Below are 23523 nucleotides of genomic sequence, written 5' to 3' on the forward strand. Positions count from 1 at the left end.
TCCCCGCATGTGCGATGAGTGCCGCTTGTGTGTTGCCAATGTTGCTCTATAAATAGCAATTTTTTTATTTAGATGTTGGGGAGAGAGAGATCGTGAAGGGGGCTCTCAATTGAGTTGCCATAGTAACAGGCACGTTCTGGTGCTTGTGAACGGAGGATGAAGGCATGATAATGTCGACCTCCTTCTCTCTCTCTCTCCCTCCACCTTCCCACGGCGGACTTTTTTACTGGCTTGAGGATTTATCAGAAATATTTGTTGCAAAGCATCAACAAAAATACATTCACAGCCAAAATAAGGCCATTATTTTCTTTCGTCCTTTTTGCTTTTGTTGCTAAAAATGTTGCCTCAGTAGGTTGTCTGGCACAACTAGGCATCAATGCAGACATCTACGTCTCTTCAGTTATTCACGATCATCCCAATTGTAACCTCCGACTGTAGCCAGCACATATGATTTAGTGAAGTGGGGGTAAGACTCAGTCCATATGCTATATGTCAGCAAGAGGTTATGGGTTGGGTTTAAATGGCAGACCTGGGCCAAAGAATATGTAAATAGTATGGAGTCAACTGTTCCAACATTTTAACCGATATTATACAGCTCTGGAACATTTTGCGCTATGTGTTTGGAATTTAGGAGTAATGTTGTCAGTATTTTAGAGATGACAATTTAATTGTTAATTCTAATTAAAAATACCTTGCAATAGCAAAATAATAGAACCAGATATATTTGTAGAGGTCTCTTGTTTTTTTCCAGAGCTATATATGTATGTATAATATAGTCTGTGTGTGCGTGCGTGCATGCATGTGTGGATGTGTGTGTGAACCTAGACATCACACACACACAAACAAGAAGAGTGAAGGGGCCTTAATGATGACCAAGGTAAACACAGAGAAGATAGCATGAGAGCCATTTCAGTTCATTTTCATTGAGGACCTCGTTGCATCAATGCTCAACAGTGTGACCCATTGCAAACACTGGCCCTTAAGATAATGGAGACACATACATATGCACACACACTTTTAGGCCACGCTTGCTCTTTCTGCTGGTTGTAGATAACATTGACATGATTAGCAGATGGGATGATTTGTATACTAACAGAATCTCACTAAGTTAATGTTTTTTTCTGTTTGTTTAGTTGAACTCTCCTTGTTTTCTGAGCTTTCACTCTGCATAGAACTTGAGGACCCAACTTTTTAAATCAGCTGAGGCAGAAAATCCTTTTGCTTGTTAACCAGACGTGATTCACTGGTGCATAACCGCTGACCCTTAAAAACCCCTCCTATCCTCCAAGTGCAGTTTCCACCGCTCCACATGTCCAATAAAGCAAAAATAAAAGCATGTCGATAGAAATAAGTCACAAGCAGCCTTGTTTTACATAATAGTTGAGTCAGGTTTTATTGACATCTAAATCAAGAAATTAACTTATTGATGGAATTTGTGTGATGCCTCAAACTAGTATGTAACATGGCAGTAAATTATGTCCAACTGTGGCTCAGTAGTAGGTCTCCTGCTCCACCCAACCTGGAAATCAAAGGAGACACAATTAGCGACTTTGCCAAAGGGCCGCTCATAGAGTATTCTTAAAGTACAGCCTGCCTATGTCAGCGTCATCCTATTGTGAGTGAGACCACTGTTGCTGTTGCAGTTATTAAAATATTCGTCCCGTTGCGATCTGGAGGATGTTGCATTTATCGCATGAAACCATGACCTAATGGCATCATCGTTGAGGTCATAAAATAAAACCAAATTTTTCTGAGCCACTCACGAAACCATATGTTGTTAACTTGTATGAATGTTAAGTTGCGCTAATAATGTTTTTAGTCATAATGTTGGGTTTTAGTTGTAATTGTGATACTGTTACATTGTTCACCATGGATGGGCAGCAATCTCCCATGTGTGCTGCAAGGCTCAAATGTACAGTAGCACACACACATACTGTGTCTAGAAACGCAGTTGCATCATCGTAAGCCTGCATACAGGTTCCGCTTTTTTCGCTCAGCGCAGTGCGTAGGATCAAGCATTTACAATGGCTGAGTTGAGAGTTCAAATCCCACAAGGACCCACCATCTGCCACAGCTCGCTGATCCACATTGAGGCATTGAGTGACATTGTATAAATGCATGCATATATTGGATCAGTCCAACAGCTGCCTTGCTATAAATACTGGAATGCTGATGTCGTACCAGTAAGGGACAAAAAGCACCTCCACAACCTCCTGATTCTTGTGGCGCATGATGCAAACTACCATATACAGGTACTTCGCTACCAAGAAAAGATTGTAAACTATGAGCTCACTTCCGTGCTACACGTGTATGTCAGCAAACTGTACATATTGGTAGAGGAAAAACAGACCACATTTACCAATCGTTCTCCAACCATCTGATAGAAGAGGAAAAAAAATCTTACCGCCTGGGTTGCGTCTGAGGATGTATCTTCTTGCCTCATCATAGAGGAAGATAAGCAACGAATAGGGGAAGGCACAGAACCACCAGCATGGCCTAAGGTGACAGAAAGGTAGAGGAGTTATACATGACACATGATGAGGAGGTGAGACTGGTGGAATTCTGACATGCCGCAAACATTTTCTATTTTTCTCTCTCTCTAGTTCTGTCTGATTTGGACACATGACTACCAGACTGAGGAAAATTCTGCATTCTGTGCCACATTCTTAGAGGACAGAAATACATGATTGCACCTTTCGGGGAATACCGCCATGACCCTGGAGTGGTAACCTCTACGACACAGGTGTCAAACTGGTGGCCCAGAGGCCAGATCCGGCCCACCAGATAATTTTATGTGGCCGTGAAAGCAAATCACATGCGTCCACTTCATGTTTCTTATGAAAATAACAAAATTGCAAATTGTGTTGTAATAACTTTGAGCTTTTGCGAGCATTTTTGGTTACCAATACCCCTTTAAAAAAGAAATTTAATAGTTGAAAAACAGGCTGCTGATTTCAAAACTAATTATCCATCAATTTGTTGTGTATATATAATTATATGAGGCGATAACTCATTTATATGGGTTCACAGTCATAACGGCCCTCCAAAGAAAATCATAACTACGATGTGGCCCATGAAAAAAATGAGCTTGACATCCCTGCTCTACGACTCTAATAATTTTGTAACCATCAAACTTGGCTTTTACAACATGGGAAATTACCTCTGCCTTTTTGCCCCACGGTTCAATAATTTATCTTGGAGCAATTATACTATGACATTGGGATTACTATTATTAGTACAGACAGAAATGTCTGTCAATGTCTTGTGTGAAACTGTGAAACAATATGAGTGAGGAATTAAACCAGTTTAAAAGGTATATTGTATGTGTATAGGTTCCTGGGGCCCTGAAAAGGATGAGTGATATCGAAAATGGATGGATGTGTGTACTAGGTATTCTTTGGTTTTATACATCCTTCCATCCATCCATCCATCCATTTTCTGAGCCGCTTCTCCTCACTAGGGTCGCGGGCGTGCTGGAGCCTATCCCAGCTAACATCGGGCAGGAGGCGGGGTACACCGTGAACTGGTTGCCAGCCAATCGCAGGGCACACATAAACAAACAACCATTCACACTCACATTCACACCTACGGGCAATTTAGAGTCTTCATTTAACCTACCATGCATGTTTTTTTAATGTGGGAGAAAACCGGAGTGCCCGGAGAAAACCCACACAGGCACGGGGAGAACATGCAAACTCCACACATCCGGGGCCAGGGATTGAATCCCGGTCCTCAGAACTGTGAGGCAGATTCTCTAACCACATACAAACAAACAACCATTCGCACTCACATTCACACCTACGGGCAATTTAGAGTCTCCAATTAATGCATGTTTTTGGGATGTGGGAGGAAACCGGAGTACCCGGAGAAAACCCACGCAGCCACGGGGAGAACATGCAAACTCCACACAGGCGGGGCCGGGGATTGAACCCCGGTCCTCAGAACTGTGAGGCTGACGCTCTAACCAGTCGTGCACCGTGCCGCCTTGGTTTTATACAGTGTGTGGAAATAACACATACTGTAAACTATCTTCAAGTATTATGTATTTAACTTCTTTATGGATAATTTATCTTAGGTAATGGTGATGTGGTAGGATTTTAAAAAAAAAAATTGGTTTTTCCTACTCCTTTTCTGACCGTCAATACACAATGTTTCAATACATCCATCCAGCCATTTTCCATACCGCTAATTCTCACTAAGGTTGCGAGTATGCTGGAGCCTATCCCAGCTAACTGTGGGCGAGAGGCGGGGTACACCGTGAACTGGTCGCCAGCCAATTGCAGGGCACATATAAACAAACAACCATTTGTACTCACATTCACACCTACGGGCAATTTAGAGTCTTCAATTATGGTAACCTACCATGCATGTTTTTGGAATGTGGAAACTGGAGTATCCGGAGAAAAACCACAGAAACACAAGGAGAACATGCAAACTCCACACAGTCGAGGCCGGATTCAAACCCGGATCCTCAGAACTGTGAGACGGATGTGCTAATCAGTCGTCCACCATACCGCTGTTTTAATAAAGTGTGTTTATATTGTAGTTTGGTCTTTTATTATTATTTTTATATCTATTGGATGTTCAAAATAAAAAGCTCAATCAACTTTCACCTTATAACAAGTCTCCATACATCCACCCACCCACCCGGGAAATAACAGAGACAGCATTCCTTGTCCCGATCCACCTCTTTTAAATTCCACCAGAGGAACACAGAGGCATTGCCAGGGCAGCTATTTGCGATAGTGGCTGTGTCCAAAATCACTCACTAACCACTATATAGTGCACTATATAGTCGTTACGCCATTTTGTAGCGGTGTCCGAATGCTTAGTGATCAAATTTAGTCCCCTGTCTGATTCTGATTCCGATATAGTGCACTCAAAATTTCCCACAAAGCACAGCAAAAAGTAGTGACCAACCGATGGTCGCTCACCGAGTCGTGATATACCATAAAGCATTACGTCTTCAGAGAAGAAGAAGTAAAAGAATGGCGGGACTAGATGCATCACAGATGGAGGGAGTGAATTTTTCATATACATGTAAATAACTTTTCAACAAAGACAAAAAAAACATGGCACATTTGTTTACAAAATCCTCTCGTTTTAATAATGTGCAGCAATTATTATTATTATTTTTTTAATTACCGACCGCAACAACCTACTTTGTTATTGTGCGACAGCTGTGACAACATTTACAGAGCGCCGTGTAGTGTCCGAAAGCATTATGAATGAACTCAATATATAGTCCACTATATAGTGCAACCCTACATGGGGAGTAGTGAGTGAGTGAACGATTTTGGACACAGCATGTATCTTCAGTGAGCCTGAGGTCTGCCCCAGTCAAAGCCTCCCACTTGGATGAGCCCAGAACCCGTCGCCCGAGAGGGATTCCAGAAGCATCCAAAGCAGTGACTGTTCTCTCAGTCCCACCCAGTTAAGAAAGGGTGGGCTTTGCCTTATGGCTCATTGCCCGTCACCGCAACAGACCAGTACAGAAACATTGAATCTGTTAATCTTGCCACCACCAGTGAAAAAAAATCCTTACAAAAGGTGTTGCGAAGTGAACTTTGGCAATAAGTGTGCGTATTTACTCACTTGAGAGGGTACATTCTCAGGGCAATGTCCATGCCAGGACAGTATGACAGGAAAGCAGCCAGAGCGGTCTCTTCAAACAGTCCGAAAATAAGAATACGGTTCCTGGGAGTGAAAACATTTATCACAGTTAGTTCTGATGTTACTATTTAACACTGGAAAAAAAGTTCTTTGAATTGACTGAATTTGAACATGTACATTATATGCACATGATTAAAATGTGGGAAACTGATGTACATCATTTCATTATTTTTTTGGGGAAAAGAGAGGAAAATGATCAGTTTACCACATTTTAATCATTTGCAACCAAAGTGCAATTGCCCGATCCACAAGTAAATAAATATTGGCATTAAGTATGAACAGTATGTTCAACAGAAACATCTCTGTTCCATCGTACAAACATAAACATACTTCATGCCCTGCTGCAGGATGGAGTTCCTCCTGGTCTTGCAGATTATCAGATCAGCCCACTGCACGATGACGATACTTGCAAAAAAGGATGTGTGGCAGGTGAACTCAACAATCTTCCTGCGCTCGTATGTCTGGATTTAAAAAAAAAATAAAAAATTGCATAATGGTCTTTAGCCTCTTGTTGATCACATTCACAATTTTAGGCTCTGAAGTCATTGCTTGCCATGAGAATCACTGACCCATTGCTGCCCATAGCTGTCCTCCAAGTCATTTACATGTTTGTCATCCCAGAGCATTCGAATTCCCAGTAAATCCATGGGCAGAAAGCCGTTCTCTGCCAGAATCACAAAGTATGTGAAGAAGCCTGCTGTGGCCTGCATCATACCTAGTAGAGGATCAAAACACTGAGCTTTAGAACTGAGGCAAAAAAACAATACAGACAAGCTTTCTGTCTGTAAGGGACAATCTGGTTATTTATTTGCTGGTACAAGAGCAATACAGGTACCAATCTGTCCGTAGGCGATGCTGATAAGCCTCTCGTTCACCAGTTTGTCGGTTTTGGGGTTTCTAGGCTGTCTCTTCATGATATCGCTTTCAGCTGCTTCATAAGCCAATGAGATGGCAGGAACCTGTGGGGTCATAAAAAAGGCTACTTATCTGTGCAGAGATGCCGAGGCATAAAATTGCAAACAAAGTTAAAAAAAAAAGATATCAGACACCTACCATGTCAGTTCCCAAGTCGATACAGAGGATAGTGACTGTTCCCAGAGGCAGGGGGATATTAGCAATGATAAAGAGGAGGAAGGGAGAAATCTCAGGAATGTTGCTGGTTAGTGTGTAAGCAATGGACTTCTTCAAGTTGTCAAAGATCAGACGGCCTGACCAATGGGATACAAGCACATATATCAACACATATATTACACATCAAGAGACGAGCCAAATTGAATGTGCTGGCAGATGTCAACTTAAAAACACCGTATTACCTTCTTCTACTCCTGTAACAATGGAGGCAAAGTTGTCATCGAGCAGGATCATGTCAGCTGCCTGCTTGGAGACGTCAGATCCGGCAATCCCCATGGCGACACCAATGTCGGCCTTCTTCAGAGCTGGAGAGTCATTGACGCCATCACCAGTCACAGCAACAATGGCTCCCTGTATGATGAAGAGTGACCGACTTGTTTAGGGAGCTGTCAGCGAATGCGTGAAAATAGTTGTTGTGCATAGGACTGAATTTCTGACCTGTCGCTGGCAGCCCTCCACAATGATTAGTTTCTGTTGAGGGGAGGTTCTGGCAAAGACAATCTCAGTGTGGTACTTCAGGATGTCATCAAGCTGTTCTGTGGTCATCTCCTTCAGCTCCCCGCCATGGACAACACAGGCCTTAGCATCCCTGAAGAGGAAATCATAGCAGCATTCGCGGGCATCCTGGTTTGGTTCAGTAAAATATAGAACAGCTTTTTCTGCATTTCGATTTTATAGGGTTTTAACATATATGACCCGTATCACTCCACTTATCAGCATGCTTTCACTAGTTGACAATATTGTTACTTCTGTGATGTCAAAAGAATGTATGAGTGGACTAGAAAGAAAACAAAACACACCGTTTTTAAAATACCATCGCTTATGATGGAAAGAGATATGGCTGTATCAGTATGCAGCGCTACTTTATGCCAAGGTTATTTTCTTTATTTAATTCACTGTTGAGTTACACCCTGCTGTGGTGTCACATGAACTATATCCTGCCAACACATTTTGCAGTTGAAACACAAGGCGGATCAGCATTTACCGTTTTAAATCATACCATAATAAACTGAGTTTAACTGTACAGCCCAGACACCATAAAAAGAACAAAAACTTTGGGAGCAACCTCATAAATGCAGACAAATTAATCACTTTATACACTTCAGTGGCAGTTGTAGTGCTTTAATCTCACTCACATAAGCCTCTCTCACACAAACCATCTAAGTCGGCATTTGGACATCTTTTTCCCAGATATCCTCTGTGTAAAACACTGATTTGGGATGCGGGGTTGAAGTCAACACAGATATTTGCCGGCTGCAGACATAGTAACAGATGTGGAACAAAGGTGGAAAGACACCAAGTTTGAAGTTATGTGTCAAACATTGGGGAATTCTGTCTGAAAGGGACATGCAAATCAATGCTGACTCTCATGTTACGCCTCTGATGAGCCAATTTACCAAAAATGCAAGGTGAAAACAGCTAATGTGTAAGATAATCAAATACTGTACTGGTGGTGCAGCAGAGTGATAAATGTGTTTGTGAATGTCTAGATTTATTTGTCTGCAATGACTCAGGGGTAAAAGCATTTTAGCTGAGTACATTGCAGAAAGTGATTTAAAGATCGCCTTAAGAAGGACGGTATATTCTAATGCAATGAGTATTTGGAGATACCAACACTCAGCCACAAAGTTTGATGTGGGTACAAACCTGGGATTGACCTCTGACACTGGAACATTCAAGCGAGCTGCAATGTCTTCAATGGTCTCATTGCCCTCAGAGATGATGCCCACGCCCTTTGCGATGGCCTTGGCTGTGATTGGATGGTCACCTGTTACCATAATAACCTTTGGAAGTAGCGTAAGGTAAAAATGTTGATAGAACGACAGACAATTGACACAATTAGCAAGCAAGCAAACGTACAATCTCAGGTCTAATTTTACCTTGATTCCAGCACTCCTGCATTTGCCAACAGCATCTGGCACAGCAGCACGAGGAGGATCGATCATGGACATGAGGCCAATAAAGCACAACTTCTCAGTGGGAAAGTTTACCTCCTCAGTGTCAAATGCAAAGCCCTCTGGGAACTGGTCATCAGCCAAATTGAAATGGCAGAAACCTAAAAATGTTTTAATTCCTTTAGACATCAATTTTCTATCCATATCAATAGTCAATCACTGGAATCACAGTCACAGGCAATGTAGATCCTCAAAGAATATGAACACGACATACTGTAGCCTACATGTTGTTGGACTGCTGGAAAAATCCAGACTGCCCACAGACAGAACATGCAACAACTATATTGTCACAGTCAATTCCTGACGTAAAGCAAGGACTTACCAAGCACTCTCTCTCCAAGTCCTCCCAATTCAACGTAGGCATTCTGGAAAGCGTCTTTCATTTCCTCATCTAGTGGCTGTTCTTTGCCCTGTACCATGATTGTGGAGCAGCGATCCAAAATCCTCTCTGGGGCACCTTTCATGACCAACAGATGTTTGGTCTCTCCTGGGGTTGAGTTCTTATGGATGGAGAGCTGCACAACAAGTCAGATAAACCCTCATTTTGATCACAAGCAGGAAGTTCACAAAGTTTTGAGACATAAGTTTTCAGTGTTTCTAAATGTTAAGTAGGCCAATGTTCCATTGTCCTTTTGATAGACAATATCAGTCCAGATTGTTAATAGTTTGTCAAAAATGGCTACATAAAGTTATGATCAATCCATCCAGCAGGGGACGTAGGTGAGCAGTTTCTGTGCACTTTTTTGCTATTTACCTGGTACTTGTTAGTGGAGTTGAAGGGGATCTCAGCAATCTTTTGGTATTTGCCTCGCATGTCTTTGACAGATCCACAACACAACTCAATGCATTTGAGCAGGGCAGCCTCAGAGGCATCTCCGGCTACATCCCTCTGTCAAATAAAGTAATAAGATCAGTGGTCACACTCATAACCACCACAGTGTTCTTCTGATCTGATCTGAAGCTAATATATGGAAACATCTAATTATATGGAACCCTTTTCCTAAAGATTTGTAGTGCAGTTGTTTTGTGGTGGCTTTTTTTCACATTCATACTGCTGAGAAACTCACTCTTGATTTCATCATTTGTTTTAATGAAAAGGTCATAAGCCTAAACCAATTAATTAAAAATGGCATTATAATATATAGATACTTTGCCTGTGGTCACACACTTTTGTTACAGTTGAAGAGGTGCATTATACCAAAACATTCAGTGCCTGATGAACTGAAGATATTAAAACAAGTTAATACCTTGAGGATGGGAATGTTGCTCTGCTCTGCCAAGAAGACAGCACGGTTACATAGTCCAGCAATTCTAGCCAGGGCAGCCCAGGAGTCAGAGCTCCTGTCAAAGCATGTCCCACTCTGGTTCTCAGTGGTGTCTGCCTCATGAATCTGGTTGTCGAACCACATGTGGGCAACTGTCATCCTGTTTTGGGTCAAGGTACCAGTCTTGTCTGAACAGATGGTGGAGGTGGAGCCCAGGGTCTCGACGGCTTCCAAATTCTTCACCAAGCAGTTCTTCTTAGCCATACGCTTGGCAGTCAGAGTCAGACATACCTGGAGACACCGAATGTTATGGTGGCATTCAAACACAAGCATTAGAAAGAAGATATGACCCACAGAGAAACTCACAGTGACAGTTGCTAGGAGACCCTCCGGCACGTTGGCAACAATAATCCCAATGAGGAAGATGACAGCTTCCAGCCACCCGTACCCAAGAATGAGGGAGAGGATAAAGAAGGACACACCCAGGAAGACAGCTACACCAGTAATGATGTGGATGAAATGCTCGATCTCAATGGCAATGGGAGTTTTGCCACCTTCCAGACTTGACGCCAGGGTAGCGATGCGACCCATGACAGTGCGATCTCCTGTGTTTATGACGATTCCTCTGGCTGTGCCTGTAGAAAGGTATTTAAAAGTCATTAAATATTCTAGATATTAATGATTGATTGATGTTTTTTCATAAGCAAGACCTTCAACGCAGTTGGTGGAGAAGAAAGCGATGTTCCTTGTCTCTAGTGGGTTGTCGTTGGAGAAGTCTGGAGTACGAGTCTGTGGCTCAGATTCACCAGTCAAAGAGGAGTTGTCCACCTGAAGGGTGGAAACCATGGTGTAACAAACAAAAATACATTGAATGGCTGTTCAAAACCAGCATGCCAAACATGTTTTATGGGATGAATAATGACCTTGCAACCATGGGCAGAGACGATTCGCAGATCAGCGGGAATTCTGTCGCCACCTTTTACCTCCACCAGGTCTCCTGCCACCACATCCTCAGCATTTATGTTATTCTTCTCACCGTCACGAATAACCAAGGCTTGCTATAGAATAAGCGGTGACATACAGTTTATATTTAGAGGCACGTCAGCCTTTGGGACTCTTGTGATAATATGATGGAGTTTAGCTGAAGCTCACCTGTGGGACCAGATTTTTGAAGGATTCCATAATCTTGGAGCTCTTGGCCTCTTGGTAGTAGGAGAAGCAACCGGTGATGATCACAACAGCAGAGAGCACAACGCCAAGGTACAACTATAAGAGCAAAAAAGATTAAATGGGTTGAACAAACATGCACATTACACACTCACAAAGATTGCTTTACATTGTCATTAGCAGGTTCATCTTCAGAAGCAGCCTGGATCCCGTAAGCAAGGAAGCAAAGGATGGCACCGATCCAGAGAAGCATAGAAAAACCTCCAAAAAGCTGGAGAGGAGAGATTTGGGATGCACAATGAACATGGTAGTGAAATTGTGACTATTGAATTAACTCCTGCAAATCCATTTTACCTGTCTACAGAACTTCACCCACTCAGGTGTGGTGGGTGGTGGCGTGAGGGCGTTCGGGCCATCCCGGAGCAGAATCTCCTGTGCTTTGGAGGAGGACAGACCCTAAATAGGAATGAAATACAGTACACTGGTAAGAACTGAATTGAATGAGTGTATACAGTATGTACAAGCAGGGAAGGTGGAGGATTCAAGTTTCGTTAAATCAAAAAATAAAATAAAATAATCCAGAAGTCGCTGTGTCCAAAATAGAATGTGTGATAATGGAAATGAGAGAGGTTGTGTTATTCCAGAACTGCATGTACTCAGACTCTAAGTCAAGGTCATGTTAGTAAGTAAAGGAGGGGGAAAATGTGGGAGTTGACAGAGTCACTGAGAATGAATACTTTGTTTAGAGGTGAACTGAGACAGATAAAGTTTCAGTCAATTATCAATATCAGTCAAGTGCTCGGTCTATGTGAGGCTGTATTGTGCGTTGTAACTACACCCCATGTGTCGTCTGCCAGGTTGCCCTCATGCTGAAATTTTCTTTGGCAAAACTTATCAAGAAATTGCTCAATTGAATGCAGCCATGTATATGAAGAACTGAGAAAATATGAATTACTTCTCCGGAGAAGAAATTGAAATATATTCATCTGTCAATCAATTTTCTACCACTATATTAATATCATAGATGTGGATGTATGTACATGTTGCTAATGAATGTATTTTGCCATTAGTTTGTACTTAGTACATGCATTTCTTTTGTTCTGCCCTGTGTGGGGATGAGCACAACCACAACACAATTTCTAAACTTACCCTGGCCAGGTCAGTTCCATATTTCCTATGAAGCTCATCCAAGGTGAGCTTGTGATCATCCTGTAGATAAAAAGACAAAGAGATTTTCAATCACTTTTAGGAGAAAAATGTCCCGTCATGTCTTTCAGATAGAACTCCATGATGACTCGTGCAAAATCGTGTTGTGTGTTGTGTATTCTGGATATACAGTATATGGTACAATTTGAAGATTAGTCCAAGCAGACGTTTGAATAAAAGTGTCTCCTGGCAGATTGAAAAGTCCAATGTGTGGGCGAAGCTGCAAGAAACCAGAGAATAGTTTGCTGCTAACAGTCCACCCAAACGAACCCAACGAATGTCTGCTGCACTGGAAGTTTGCTTATGTGCTTGGCATTTAACAATAGTCGTGTCAACATGGTTTCTGTACGGCTTCATGTATTTACTGAGTAAAACTGATATAACCAAGAGAGATATGAGTGAGGGATAGGAACAAGAGCCTCTGACGTGCATGCAAGCGCCTACACGGCGTTTGTGTTTGAACGCCCACATGGAAAAAGCAAAATTTAATTTGGATGATATCTAACTCCATACCCAACTTAGGCTGCACTGTTAGGCATTTATTTATTATTTCAAACATTACTAACGATCAAACTTCAGCCTGCATTCATGAGATGATATAGTACCATTAAGGTAAATATACAAGCATAACCATTTGTGACTCACTGTGTCCATTTGTCAATCATTAACAGCTTTATTATTGTTTCACTAATGCTGCCATTGTTTCTTTGCTTCTACAAACAATGCCAAACTTTAATGAAAAAGCTTTTTAAAAGATTAGTGATGATAAGAAGGATTCAAGATGATGCCACACTGCTGATATTGTTGTTATGGTGCTGCTATGTCCTTCAGTGGTGCGAGGACTTTAAGTTCAAGTTCAGACATACTGAGGCTCACAATTATTAATATTTCACTGAAAGGGGAATTTTAGTACCTTTTATATTATTAAGCTACCATTAGAATATTCTTTGCGCTTTAAATTCAGTAGCAATGGGCAGATGCTTTCCTGGTACTCTTTCAATAATGAGGCCAGTAACAATAAGACATACATACATACATACTTAGTAAGCTGATCTTAACCAGCACTGATCTGTGTGACCTTGTCAAAGTCAGTAGAGGCAATTGGTTAAATATCATTCAATTAAAAAAAAAATCTTATATTTTCACAGTATGTATGAGGTGGTTGGACTCTTAAAAAAGGTATATTAATTGGTTAGTCTGTGCTCACAACTGACGACATCATGACCTGACCTAGTGAAGGACACTGTTGTATCTGAAGAAGGTCACGCTGACCTTTATTTTACCCTTTAAGAACACTTACAACGTTTGTAACGCTCCTCCTACCGAGTGGCAAATATTGAGGCTGCAGTTGGGAAACATAACTTCCCCGTGTATTCACAGAAAACATTTTTTTTTTCTTGAGAGGGAATTTGAAACTCTCGTGACCTTGACAAAATGAAAACTCATATTCATGCTGAAAAAGGCTGCACCGGCAGGCGGTCATGCATTCCTTTCAACACAGAATACTTCAAATCAAATATTATTTTGCGCAACACTGAGCACTTACATTTGAGCAACTCCATTCATACTAAAAAAGAAAAGTTTGTTCTGTGCTAATATATATATATATATATGATAAAAAGATTTAACAACTTACACTTCAAAATGACTAACGTGATGGTGCTTGTATTCGTTTAGAAAGGAGCTCTTGTGAAACTGAAGGCACACAGCTTCCTTTCATGTGACTACGGCATGAGCCGAGTGTTTGTCCAGTCCATGACGGTGACCAATGAAAGCCAACGGTGGCGTGACAGAACCTAAGATGGGTCATGCCTACATGATGGTGGTTGTCGGGTTGAGGAAGGTCACTACATTTCATGCCTTTTCCGACCATTTACACGGAGAACTCACCAAATCTACTTCTTTCTTCAGGTCATCCATATTCTTTTTGTCTTTCGCCTTCTTGCTTTTCTTGTCCCCGCCATCAGAGGTTGCTGCCAGTTTGTACTCATCCTTCCCTCTCTGGTTCAAAAAGATAAGAGGAACAAAATGAACCTTTGGATAAGAGAGGGCGCATGCCAGAAAAAGAATGCCTCTTTGTTAGGCAAACATTCAGACAGACGTGCTAATTATTTGTTGAAAGTCACTCAGGAAACACTTTGAAAAGACCGTCACAAGCCTGAACAACAAAGTAAAACTTAGCCAGAACATGAGCTCAAGTTGAACCACAGGACTTGACGAAACTAGGCCAAAGCATGTGAGCAACAAGTTCCAATACTTACTCCCAGCCCCATGCTTGCAGTGTAAGTCCGAGAACAGCCAATCCAATTGTCTTTAACTTCAACTTTCCTACTCCGCCTCTCTCTCTCTCTCTCTCTCTCGCTCTCTCTCTCTCTCTCTCTCTCTACCTCTCTCTCGCTCTCTCTAAGCACTAGTATTCCCTGTTGCCCAAGCAGAGAAGATAGGCTGCTTCACATTAACATACTTTTATACCTACCTGCCAAGAAGAAGGGGGGTTGAAGGAGGGGTTTGGGGGGGAGGGGAGGCTGGTTGGTTTTGTGTGGGTGGTTGAAACAACACAGGTGAGTAGTAGTAGTGCCGTGTAAGGCAGGAGGTGGGGTCTTTATGGAAGAGTGCGGAAGAGAAATTTGCCCTTCATTCGCTCCTTACTCTTTGGCCCTATTTAGGCCTCCTTTCACTCATGGTTAGCAGAAGATAATAGTCCGGTGAACTATAAAAGGGACAAAAGGGGAGAAGGTCACTTTCCCTGTCTGAGCGCAGGAGTCAGAGGTCGGAACGAAGCGTCACTCACAAGCTAAGATAACGTGGAATGCTGAGCTTATGTGGTTTACGTATGTGGCCAATGTACCAGATTGTGGCCTTCTGTTTCAGGGAAAGTCAAATGTCTGTTTCAAACTATTGAGTTTAGTGGTCATAGTTGGGTTTTATTTTAATTCTTTTTTTTTTTTTTTAAGAGTTCTTACTGGTACACTGGAGCGAGATACCAGGTTTGTGTTTGTGAATAAAGCTGAGCTGCTGCTAAAGCAGGAAATGTGTACAGGAAGTGGAGGGTTTGTTTCGTTTGCAGGAAGCCATAAAGCTGAAAAGAGCATGCTTTGATGAATGACTGAACCACGCTGTGCCCCTGAAACGTCCTTGAAAGTCTTTCCGCATACAAAAAGGTGAATGTTGAATGTTATGACATGCAAACTTGCTGTATGACCCACAGCGATCTTAGCAACCAAATAGACGCAGTGTTTCCAATTCAGCGCTACATTTAGATGCTACATTTAGCGACTTTTCTTACCCCTGACGTAAGTTGTGGCAAAACAAGCCACTTTTGACTACCCCTGTTGTCATTTCTCCTCGCGATTTTAGGATGGTCAATAGCAACGTCCTAACTGAGGATTTGGCAACAGTGGGTAGAAGTGACCCCTGAGTCCATTATGAAACCAATAAGTTGTGTTACTGTTCAGTGAAACCGGCAAGGAGGAAAGGTTGTCCTTGTTGGTTGCTGGTGGAGGGGGAAGGGGAAGTGTTTGTAGTAAACCTCCAACTGTTTACAGATACAAGGCTATGCAGGGAAGAGGGACAGGTCAATTTTTCTTGGTTGGGGGGGAGGGGGGGAATCCATTTGATTTTGCTGTGTAACCTGTTTGAGGCTACAGGGTGGTTTTTCCTGTTTATACTCGTATAATGACAAAGACCCACCAAAAAGGATACTAAGTAAGTAATACAGGGTAAAGATCTTTGGGGTAAAACCCGGTTAAAACAATTTATAAAAAAATTATTTCAAACCCAAAGCTGCAGAATAATAGAACCCTGTGCAAATAGAGGTGTGTGGTATGGTTTCGGAAAACTGGATTACTTTGGGATGCCAACGTGTGCTTACCAGCGCATCAAGTCACACATGTGAAACCCTCATCTTCCCTCTGACAAAACTGCACACACTCTTTGAAAACATGTAAGATTAGTTTTGTGGGCTTTTCAATATCATTAATTTTTGGACAATTTTCCTCTCACTTGATGGCCAAAACCCCAACTATATTTTTTCCCCGGGCTGATGATGTGAGGAGCAGTTGTGGCTCTTGTTTAACCTTAAGTAAAGACTTCCACGCAGAGGTAGCATGTAAGCTAGCAATGTGCCCTTTCCAAGCTCACTGCTGTGAATGAGTGATGAGAAGCTTTTCAAGTTTACCTGACAATGTGCTGTAAAAATGTTTCATCCTCCACCAGAACTGCCATGTTCTGGACTTTGAACCATGAGAGGCATATAGACCTTTAAAATGTTTAATGATCAAACCAAAGTTATTCCGTTTTACAGCTATGTGATAGAGGCTGGACACTGATTGACTATAAGCGGCTTCAACTCCAGATTTGTCCCAATGAACCTCGGGTACACGTCATACAAATGAATGACAATAAAAAAAAAGTCTGTTCGACATCTTGCCGATATATTTCAAATCCATTTGTCCAAGTCTAAAACTTTCAATATAGCGGAAAACATTCACATGACATTCTTCCTCCTCCTCTGGCAAACATTTATAACATTTTTGCATAGTAAAGTTATGAGTCTCATTTATAATCAGGATGTTTTTCTCCATTAATGCATGAAGTTCACAAACAGCCTTTGCGATTGTTTTGAAAACACAGGAGCATTCATTGTGCTACTATTACTTGCATTATCTGGGGGAGAGGGCAATAAGAGGAGTGTGCTTCTCAGCCTCTTGTGCTAAAATGGCAAGCGAATGTCAAGTATATTTTTAGAAATTAAACAAAAAGATGTTCAACCCTGAAAGAGTGACTTGTACGTGAACCTGTCTGTTTGAAACACTGTCTGTTTGAAACAATCCGAGAATCTCCCTACATCTTGACAGCGGAAACCATTTAAATAATACTCTTACTCCTTGATTATTATTGTGTGCACCATGCTCTCTCCCCTCCAAAAGAGACTTTTGCATGCCTGGTCTAAATTCTCAGCCTGGGTGTTTGCGTCAGGCTGTGAAATGGAATGTGTCTTATTTGACCAAAGGCTGCATGGAGAGTTCAAAATATTATGGTATGGCAGATGAATGGATGAAAGTGGTACAAGGAGCAGGGGAGATTTTGCCTTTAAAAAAAAAGAGGCAACCAGACACGAAAACCATCACAAAGTCCAAATTCCACTTGATGGATAATCAGAAAACTGGGAAAATTTGCATTGGGCAATAAGAATGATTACCCCCAAAAAAGTCTGGAAACATACGGAACTAAACAAATGGAAATAATTATTTGGGATCCTCACCAAGCTTATGGATATACTAAGCATCCTCCAAGTCACTCTTCATCCCTTCTGACTGTAAACAAATACTTGGCACATTTTGGTAATAAGTACGTGGGATTGCATTGATTGATATACCTACAATCACTGTTGTACCAGAACGAGTTCAATGAACGAAAGTTCATAAACTACTTCATATTTTGGACGGATGAGAACTGAACTTGCCGGCACGGTGGACAACTGGTTAGCACATCTGCCTCACAGTTCTGGGGACCGGGGTTCAATCCCCGGCCCCGCCTGTGTGGAGTTTGCATGTTCTCCCTGTGCCTGCGTGGGTTTTCTCCAGGAACTCCGGTTTCCTCCCACATCCCAAAAACATGCATGGTAGGTTGATTGAAGACTCTTAATTGCCCGTAGGCGTGAATGTGAGTGCGAATGGTTGTTTGTTTATGTGTGCCCTGTGATTGGCTGGCAACCAGTTCAGGGTGTACCCCGCCTCCTGCCCGATGATAGCTGGGATAGGCTCCAGCACTCCTGCGACCCTTGTAAGGATAAGTGGCTCAGAAAATGGATGGACATAGGGCCTCATTCACATTCTGTACATAAAAATGTTGTTACATTTATTCTTAGATAGGTTTGTAAAATCTGAAATTTTTCAATTTAGAGATAAAAATGTGTCATCATGACACTGAAAAGTATGTATGTTTGTTTGTGGATTGTAATTGAGCAAACATACATTGGCGAAAACGGTACCAATTTTTTATTCCAAGTGCCTAACTTGGATTTAAGAATAAATTTGTTCTTAAGAATGCCTTGTAAATGGAGCTCATTGTTATTTTAGTCATTGGTTTTCAAGGTTACTGCATTTGGGAGTGTGAATACACAGGCAGTTGAAAAGGGGTCTCAGAGAGAAATTTCTTCCTAACAAGACCATTATTTCTATTTACATGCTGAAAACAGCCATCTGTTAAAAATGTCTACATGCGTCCATTATCTAAGCATATGCCAACTAGTAAATTGTCACATACTGTATACTGTATACCACGTTTCAGTCATTTGTGCAGGTTCATGGGAACAGGTATTATAGTTTTTACAGGAAGTTTGTACAATGTTGCTGTTGTGTAAACATACCTTAAATCCAGCATCACACATTTGGCTTCCGCATCATATTCCTCATCTGAGCATCAAAGGAAGTATACATGGGATTTGGATTGTTGGGCGGATTCAAACAATGCAATGAATGGAAAGGAATTTGAATCTGTCATTTAGACCACACACAGGCAGACACAGCCCCCTAATCTGATCTGGGATTATATAACTGCAATTTGAGGAACAATTTTAAATTTGAGCAGCACGGTGTGGTAGTGGTTAGCAGGTCTGTCAAATTCAAATCTCAGCTCAGGCCAGTGTCTCCGGGTACTCCGACTTCAGTCCACATTGCAAAAACATGCATGGTAGGTCGATTGAGGACTCTACTGAGAATGTGACTTTATATGGCTGTGCATTGCGATTTGCTGGCAACCACTCCAGGGTGTACCCTGGAGTGGCTGGGATAGGCCTCCGCTCACCTGCAATCTTAATGAGGACACGCAGTATAGAAAATGAATAATTAGATTTTAAGTTTGGACAACATTAATTAAGTTTTTTTTAAAGTAATTGATAGTAGTTACACCATCATTGTTACCTGTATTTCTTGTGTCAATATTAACCTTGAAGATCATCCTGAACAAACAGGTAAGTCTGACAAACGTAATTATGACACAACAATATTTGTCTTTCTGCCAATGTAGAGTTGTACACAATGCTGGTTGTTGTGTGCTTGTGGTTAAGCAGGGCCTTGAAATTACAGTAGATTTTCTGTGGAGCCGGGGCCACCAGCCACCAATGCTAACAAAGAGCCACTGTCTGAGCTCACTTTGCTTTTCAGACACCGGTGCATGCACATGTGTGAAGAGATGAGCATTACAGGTGCGTTTGCTTCATGAAATCTCATCAAGGAGTTGACTTTCCCTCCAGTTTCTCTTGCTAAGTGGGGTGGCTTTCAAAATAAAAGCCCTGCCTTTCAAACCAAAGCTGTCCAGTACTTCTGTGAGAGATAGCAGAGAGGCAAGACCAACTCACTTGAATTGGGTCAAAGGCCATATTTTCTTTCCAGAGAGGAATTAAGAGGAATGTGTTTTTGAAAGGGAGCCAATGTACCACAAATATTTTAAAAATCTATGTATTCCAATACAGTATCTCACAAAAGTGTGCACACCCCTGACATTTTTTAAAATATTTATTATATATTCTCATGGGACAACACTGAAGGAATGACACTTTATTAAAATGTAAATTAATCAGTGTACAGCTTGTATAACAGTGTAAATGTTCCCCACAGAAACTGGGTCGCAGGGCTGTATTTCAACATTTTAACTACCCCAAACATACCTCCAAGATGACCACTGCCTTGCAGAAGCAGCTAACGGTAAAGGTGATGGATTGGCCAAGCATGTCTCCAGACTTAAACCCTATTGAGCAACTGAGAGGCATCTTCAAATTGAAGGTGGAGGAGCACAAGCTTTCTAACATCCACCAGCTCTGTGATGTCATCAGGGAGGAATGGAAGAGGATTCCCATGGTGACTTTTGACGCTTTGGTCAACTCCACACCCAAGAGGTTGCTGGAGAATAATGGTGGTCAAACAAAATATCGACACTTCTGCCCCATGTTTGGAAATTTTCACTAAGGGGTCTACTGACTTTTGTTTCCAGCATTAAGACATTAATGGCTGTGTGTTGTGTTATTCTGAGGGGAAAGTACATTTATACTGTTATACAAGTTGGACACTGACTACTTGTTGTAGCAGTGTCATTTCTACTGATGTCCCATGAAAATATATAAAAGTTAGTAATATACAGTACTTTTTCAATAATGTGAGCGGTGTCCTCACTTTTGTGAAATATTGTACATCAATGCATTTATTGGGGCGAAATTACATTAAACATACAACATGCCTTCTTGTCTCGCTGTCATGCAACATCTCTCTGTACAGTGTGCTTTGCGGTCTGTGTCTTAAATCTTAGGATCTTATCCCTCTCTGTCATGTGTCCTCATTTGATTATGTGTGCTCCTCTCTCTTTGTCCTGTGTCCTGCGTCTTCATCTTTCTGTCCTGTGCGGTCATCTCCCAGTCCGTTCTCATCTATATCACTTTTGGCCCATGTTCTCATCTCTCTGTCCTGAGTTCACTGGTCTCTGTGTTGGTTTGGAGTTCCGTATTTTTTATTTGTTTTATTTTATTTATCACTTTTGGGCTTCACAAATTGGACGTACCAATTTTAATGGGGTCGGGGGGGGGATCATCGTCACTTACTTAAGGCACCCCTGGGCCTTCGTCGTGAGTTATACAGTACTTTTTTCCATCACTGCCCAATGTCAGCAAAAGAAACATGTGACTCCGTGGGCTATTGAGCAATACCATGTTATTTCCTGTACACACACACTCACGCAAAGGCCCCCTTCATGCGTTGGAGTTTTCCGCTCTGCTGCTTAAGCACACTTCCCATATTCTTGCTTCGTCTTCATTTTAATAGTAACACTATTCCATGAGCACACACACACACACACACACACACACACACACACACACACACACACGAGTTGAGAATTCCTTTGACAACTCCTCCCCTTCATATGAGACTTTCCCCCTGGGCCCTCACAAGCTTCCCTCATGGAAAACTACCAGCACGCACATGCACACAGACACACTCATTCGTGTATTAAACACAAACACTATGAGTTGTGTATTTTGGGAAGTGATAGACAGAGATAAACTGAAAGGAGGGAGACCGTCTGATCTGCTGCTGCTGCTTACACACTCAGCCGCGTGCGCGCACACACAGAAACGCACACACACGTGCACACACAAACATATGAGAGACAGCAGCTGTCAGTGACAGTTAACTCACATAAACTATCTCTTTTTTAACACTGGGGCCACTGCCAGAAGCATGTTTTCAATCCAAAGCCACCCCACCCCCTCACTCACCGTGTCGGGAAGCTTACTTTGGAAATGTAGTTGGTTACAGTAACAAATGATCATGTTCAAAATGTAACAGTAGTGTAACCAGGCCTTGACGTTAAGCAGTGGCGGGTAACACCGACGCGCCCACTAGCCACTTTGGCAGGTTGATTATACACATACACATAGATCATTTTACACTTCAGACTATGTGAATCCTGGGATGCACATGTCATGGAAACAATGAGTCCCAGCCCTGGCAAAATGAGTCCTGCACTTTATCATCACATAATACAGAAACTGTAATCCTCCATTACATCATGGTTCTTGCTTCACGGTCTACTATATTGGAGATTTTTTTTACTGCATTTGTTAATCTTTTTTATACTGTGTGTATAATATTTTTGTTATCCATTGCTCTTGGTCTCTCTCAATATATGTGTTTAGGCCTGCCACGATAGCACATTTTTTATAACAATATATTTTCCCCAAAACTTTCACGATAGATGATAGAATTGTTGATAGTTTTTTTCTTGCCACTGATGTAATGATATTAGAAAATAATAAAGAATCGTACACATCTTACAAATTCTGCCCCGGTAATCAAACATATGAGCACAACTGTATAATGTTCTCTAATTTACTAAATAAAAGTAAGGCTGCATTTCACAATAAGAGCACGTAAATAAAAAGAGAAAGTTACACGTGTTCAAATAAAGTGCTTCAGAAAAATATAAAAGTTAGAACTTCCCCTTTTCTCTTTGGCATCTTGACACAACACCCGTCGGTGGGGGGAGGGCAGTGTTGGGCTGGGGAGGACATTCGGCAAGGTGTTCCGGCACTTCGACCTGTTCTCTGGCCCGCCATGGCCGAGTCTTCCTGTTTTATGTTGCGCCTGCTTACCCTTAGACTAGGAGGCCATAACATAAATTGGGGGCTCATTCGTCCTTTGTTTCTGTGCTCACCAAACTGGTTGGTAGTTTTTTGTGTATTTCTTTGTCTTTCGCAATATCATGACCACACCATTTGACATGAATGAGTTTGAACAGACCAGAATTTCCTCGAAGCCGTCCGGAAGTCTTTCTCCATGGCCTCACCGAACTCCTCCCACCATCCGACGTCTCAGGAGAGGAAAGCAGTGCACCACCAACACTGTGTATAGTGGGGATGGGGCGCTGCTGACCTCGACTCGGGACGTTGTGAGTCGGTGGGGAGAATACTTCGAAGACCTCCTCAATTCCACCGACACGCCTTCCCATGGGGAAGCAGAGTGTGGGTTCTCTGAGGCGGGCTCTCCTATCTCTGGGTTTGAGGTCACCGAGGTAGTTAAAAAGCTCCTCGGTGGCAGGGCCCCGGGGGTGGATGAGATTCGCCCGGAGTTCCTAAAGGCTCTGGATGTTGTGGGGCTGTCCTGGTTGACACGCCTCTGCAACATCGCGTGGACATCGGGGACAGTGCCTCTGGATTCGCAGACTGGGGTGGTGGTTCCCCTTTTTAAGAAGGGGGACCGGAGGGTGTGTTCCAACTACAGGGGGATCACACTGCTCAGCCTCCCTGGTAAGGTCTATTCAGGGGTGCTGGAGAGGAGGGTCCGTCGGGAAGTCGAATCTCAGATTCAGGAGGAGCAGTGTGGTTTTCGTCCTGGCCGTGGAACAGTGGACCAGCTCTACACCCTCGGCAGGGTCCTCGAGGGTGCATGGGAGTTCGCCCAACCAGTCTACATGTGTTTTGTGGACTTGGAGAAGGCGTTCGACCGTGTCCCTCGGGGAGTCCTGTGGAGAGTGCTTCGGGAGTATGGGGTACCGAACCCCCTGATACGGGCTGTTCGGTCCCTGTACGACCGGAGTCAGAGTTTGGTCCGCATATCCGGCAGTAAGTCGAACTC

At 42.3% G+C, this 23523-nt stretch overlaps 1 protein-coding gene across 2 annotated transcripts; it reads right to left on the bottom strand.

The window, feature by feature from the left end:
* Positions 1-1364: 1364 nt before the first annotated feature.
* LOC133479861 (sodium/potassium-transporting ATPase subunit alpha-1) lies at positions 1365-14812 on the bottom strand. 2 transcript variants are annotated; one of them, XM_061777361.1, is made up of 23 exons: positions 14659-14812; positions 14288-14398; positions 12341-12400; positions 11546-11647; positions 11361-11462; positions 11177-11290; positions 10948-11082; positions 10735-10852; positions 10391-10659; positions 10007-10315; positions 9514-9648; positions 9082-9274; positions 8685-8860; positions 8452-8588; positions 7243-7393; positions 6987-7155; positions 6727-6881; positions 6509-6632; positions 6243-6388; positions 6004-6134; positions 5596-5697; positions 2405-2496; positions 1365-1519 (listed from the first exon to the last, which is right to left on the bottom strand). In XM_061777361.1, exons 1-23 carry the CDS (start codon positions 14668-14670, stop codon positions 1491-1493), a joined length of 3072 nt encoding a protein of 1023 aa, XP_061633345.1. In that variant the 5' UTR covers positions 14671-14812; the 3' UTR covers positions 1365-1490. The 2 variants fall into 2 exon arrangements, with proteins under 2 accessions (XP_061633345.1, XP_061633354.1); XM_061777370.1 differs by lacking the exon at positions 11361-11462.
* Between the last annotated feature and the right edge of the window lie 8711 nt (positions 14813-23523).

The sequence above is a fragment of the Phyllopteryx taeniolatus genome, chromosome 1, assembly GCF_024500385.1.
Source record: "Phyllopteryx taeniolatus isolate TA_2022b chromosome 1, UOR_Ptae_1.2, whole genome shotgun sequence".
In the NCBI taxonomy this organism is placed as follows: domain Eukaryota; kingdom Metazoa; phylum Chordata; class Actinopteri; order Syngnathiformes; family Syngnathidae; genus Phyllopteryx; species Phyllopteryx taeniolatus.

Coding starts and splice junctions, on each gene's coding strand:
- LOC133479861 (XM_061777361.1), bottom strand. Junction 10,853..10,947: donor TCTCTGCCCATGGTTGCAAG/GTCATTATTCAT, acceptor TCCACCCTTCAG/GTGGACAACTCCTCTTTGAC. Junction 1,520..2,404: donor CCTCAGACGCAACCCAGGCG/GTAAGATTTTTT, acceptor TTTGATTTCCAG/GTTGGGTGGAGCAGGAGACC.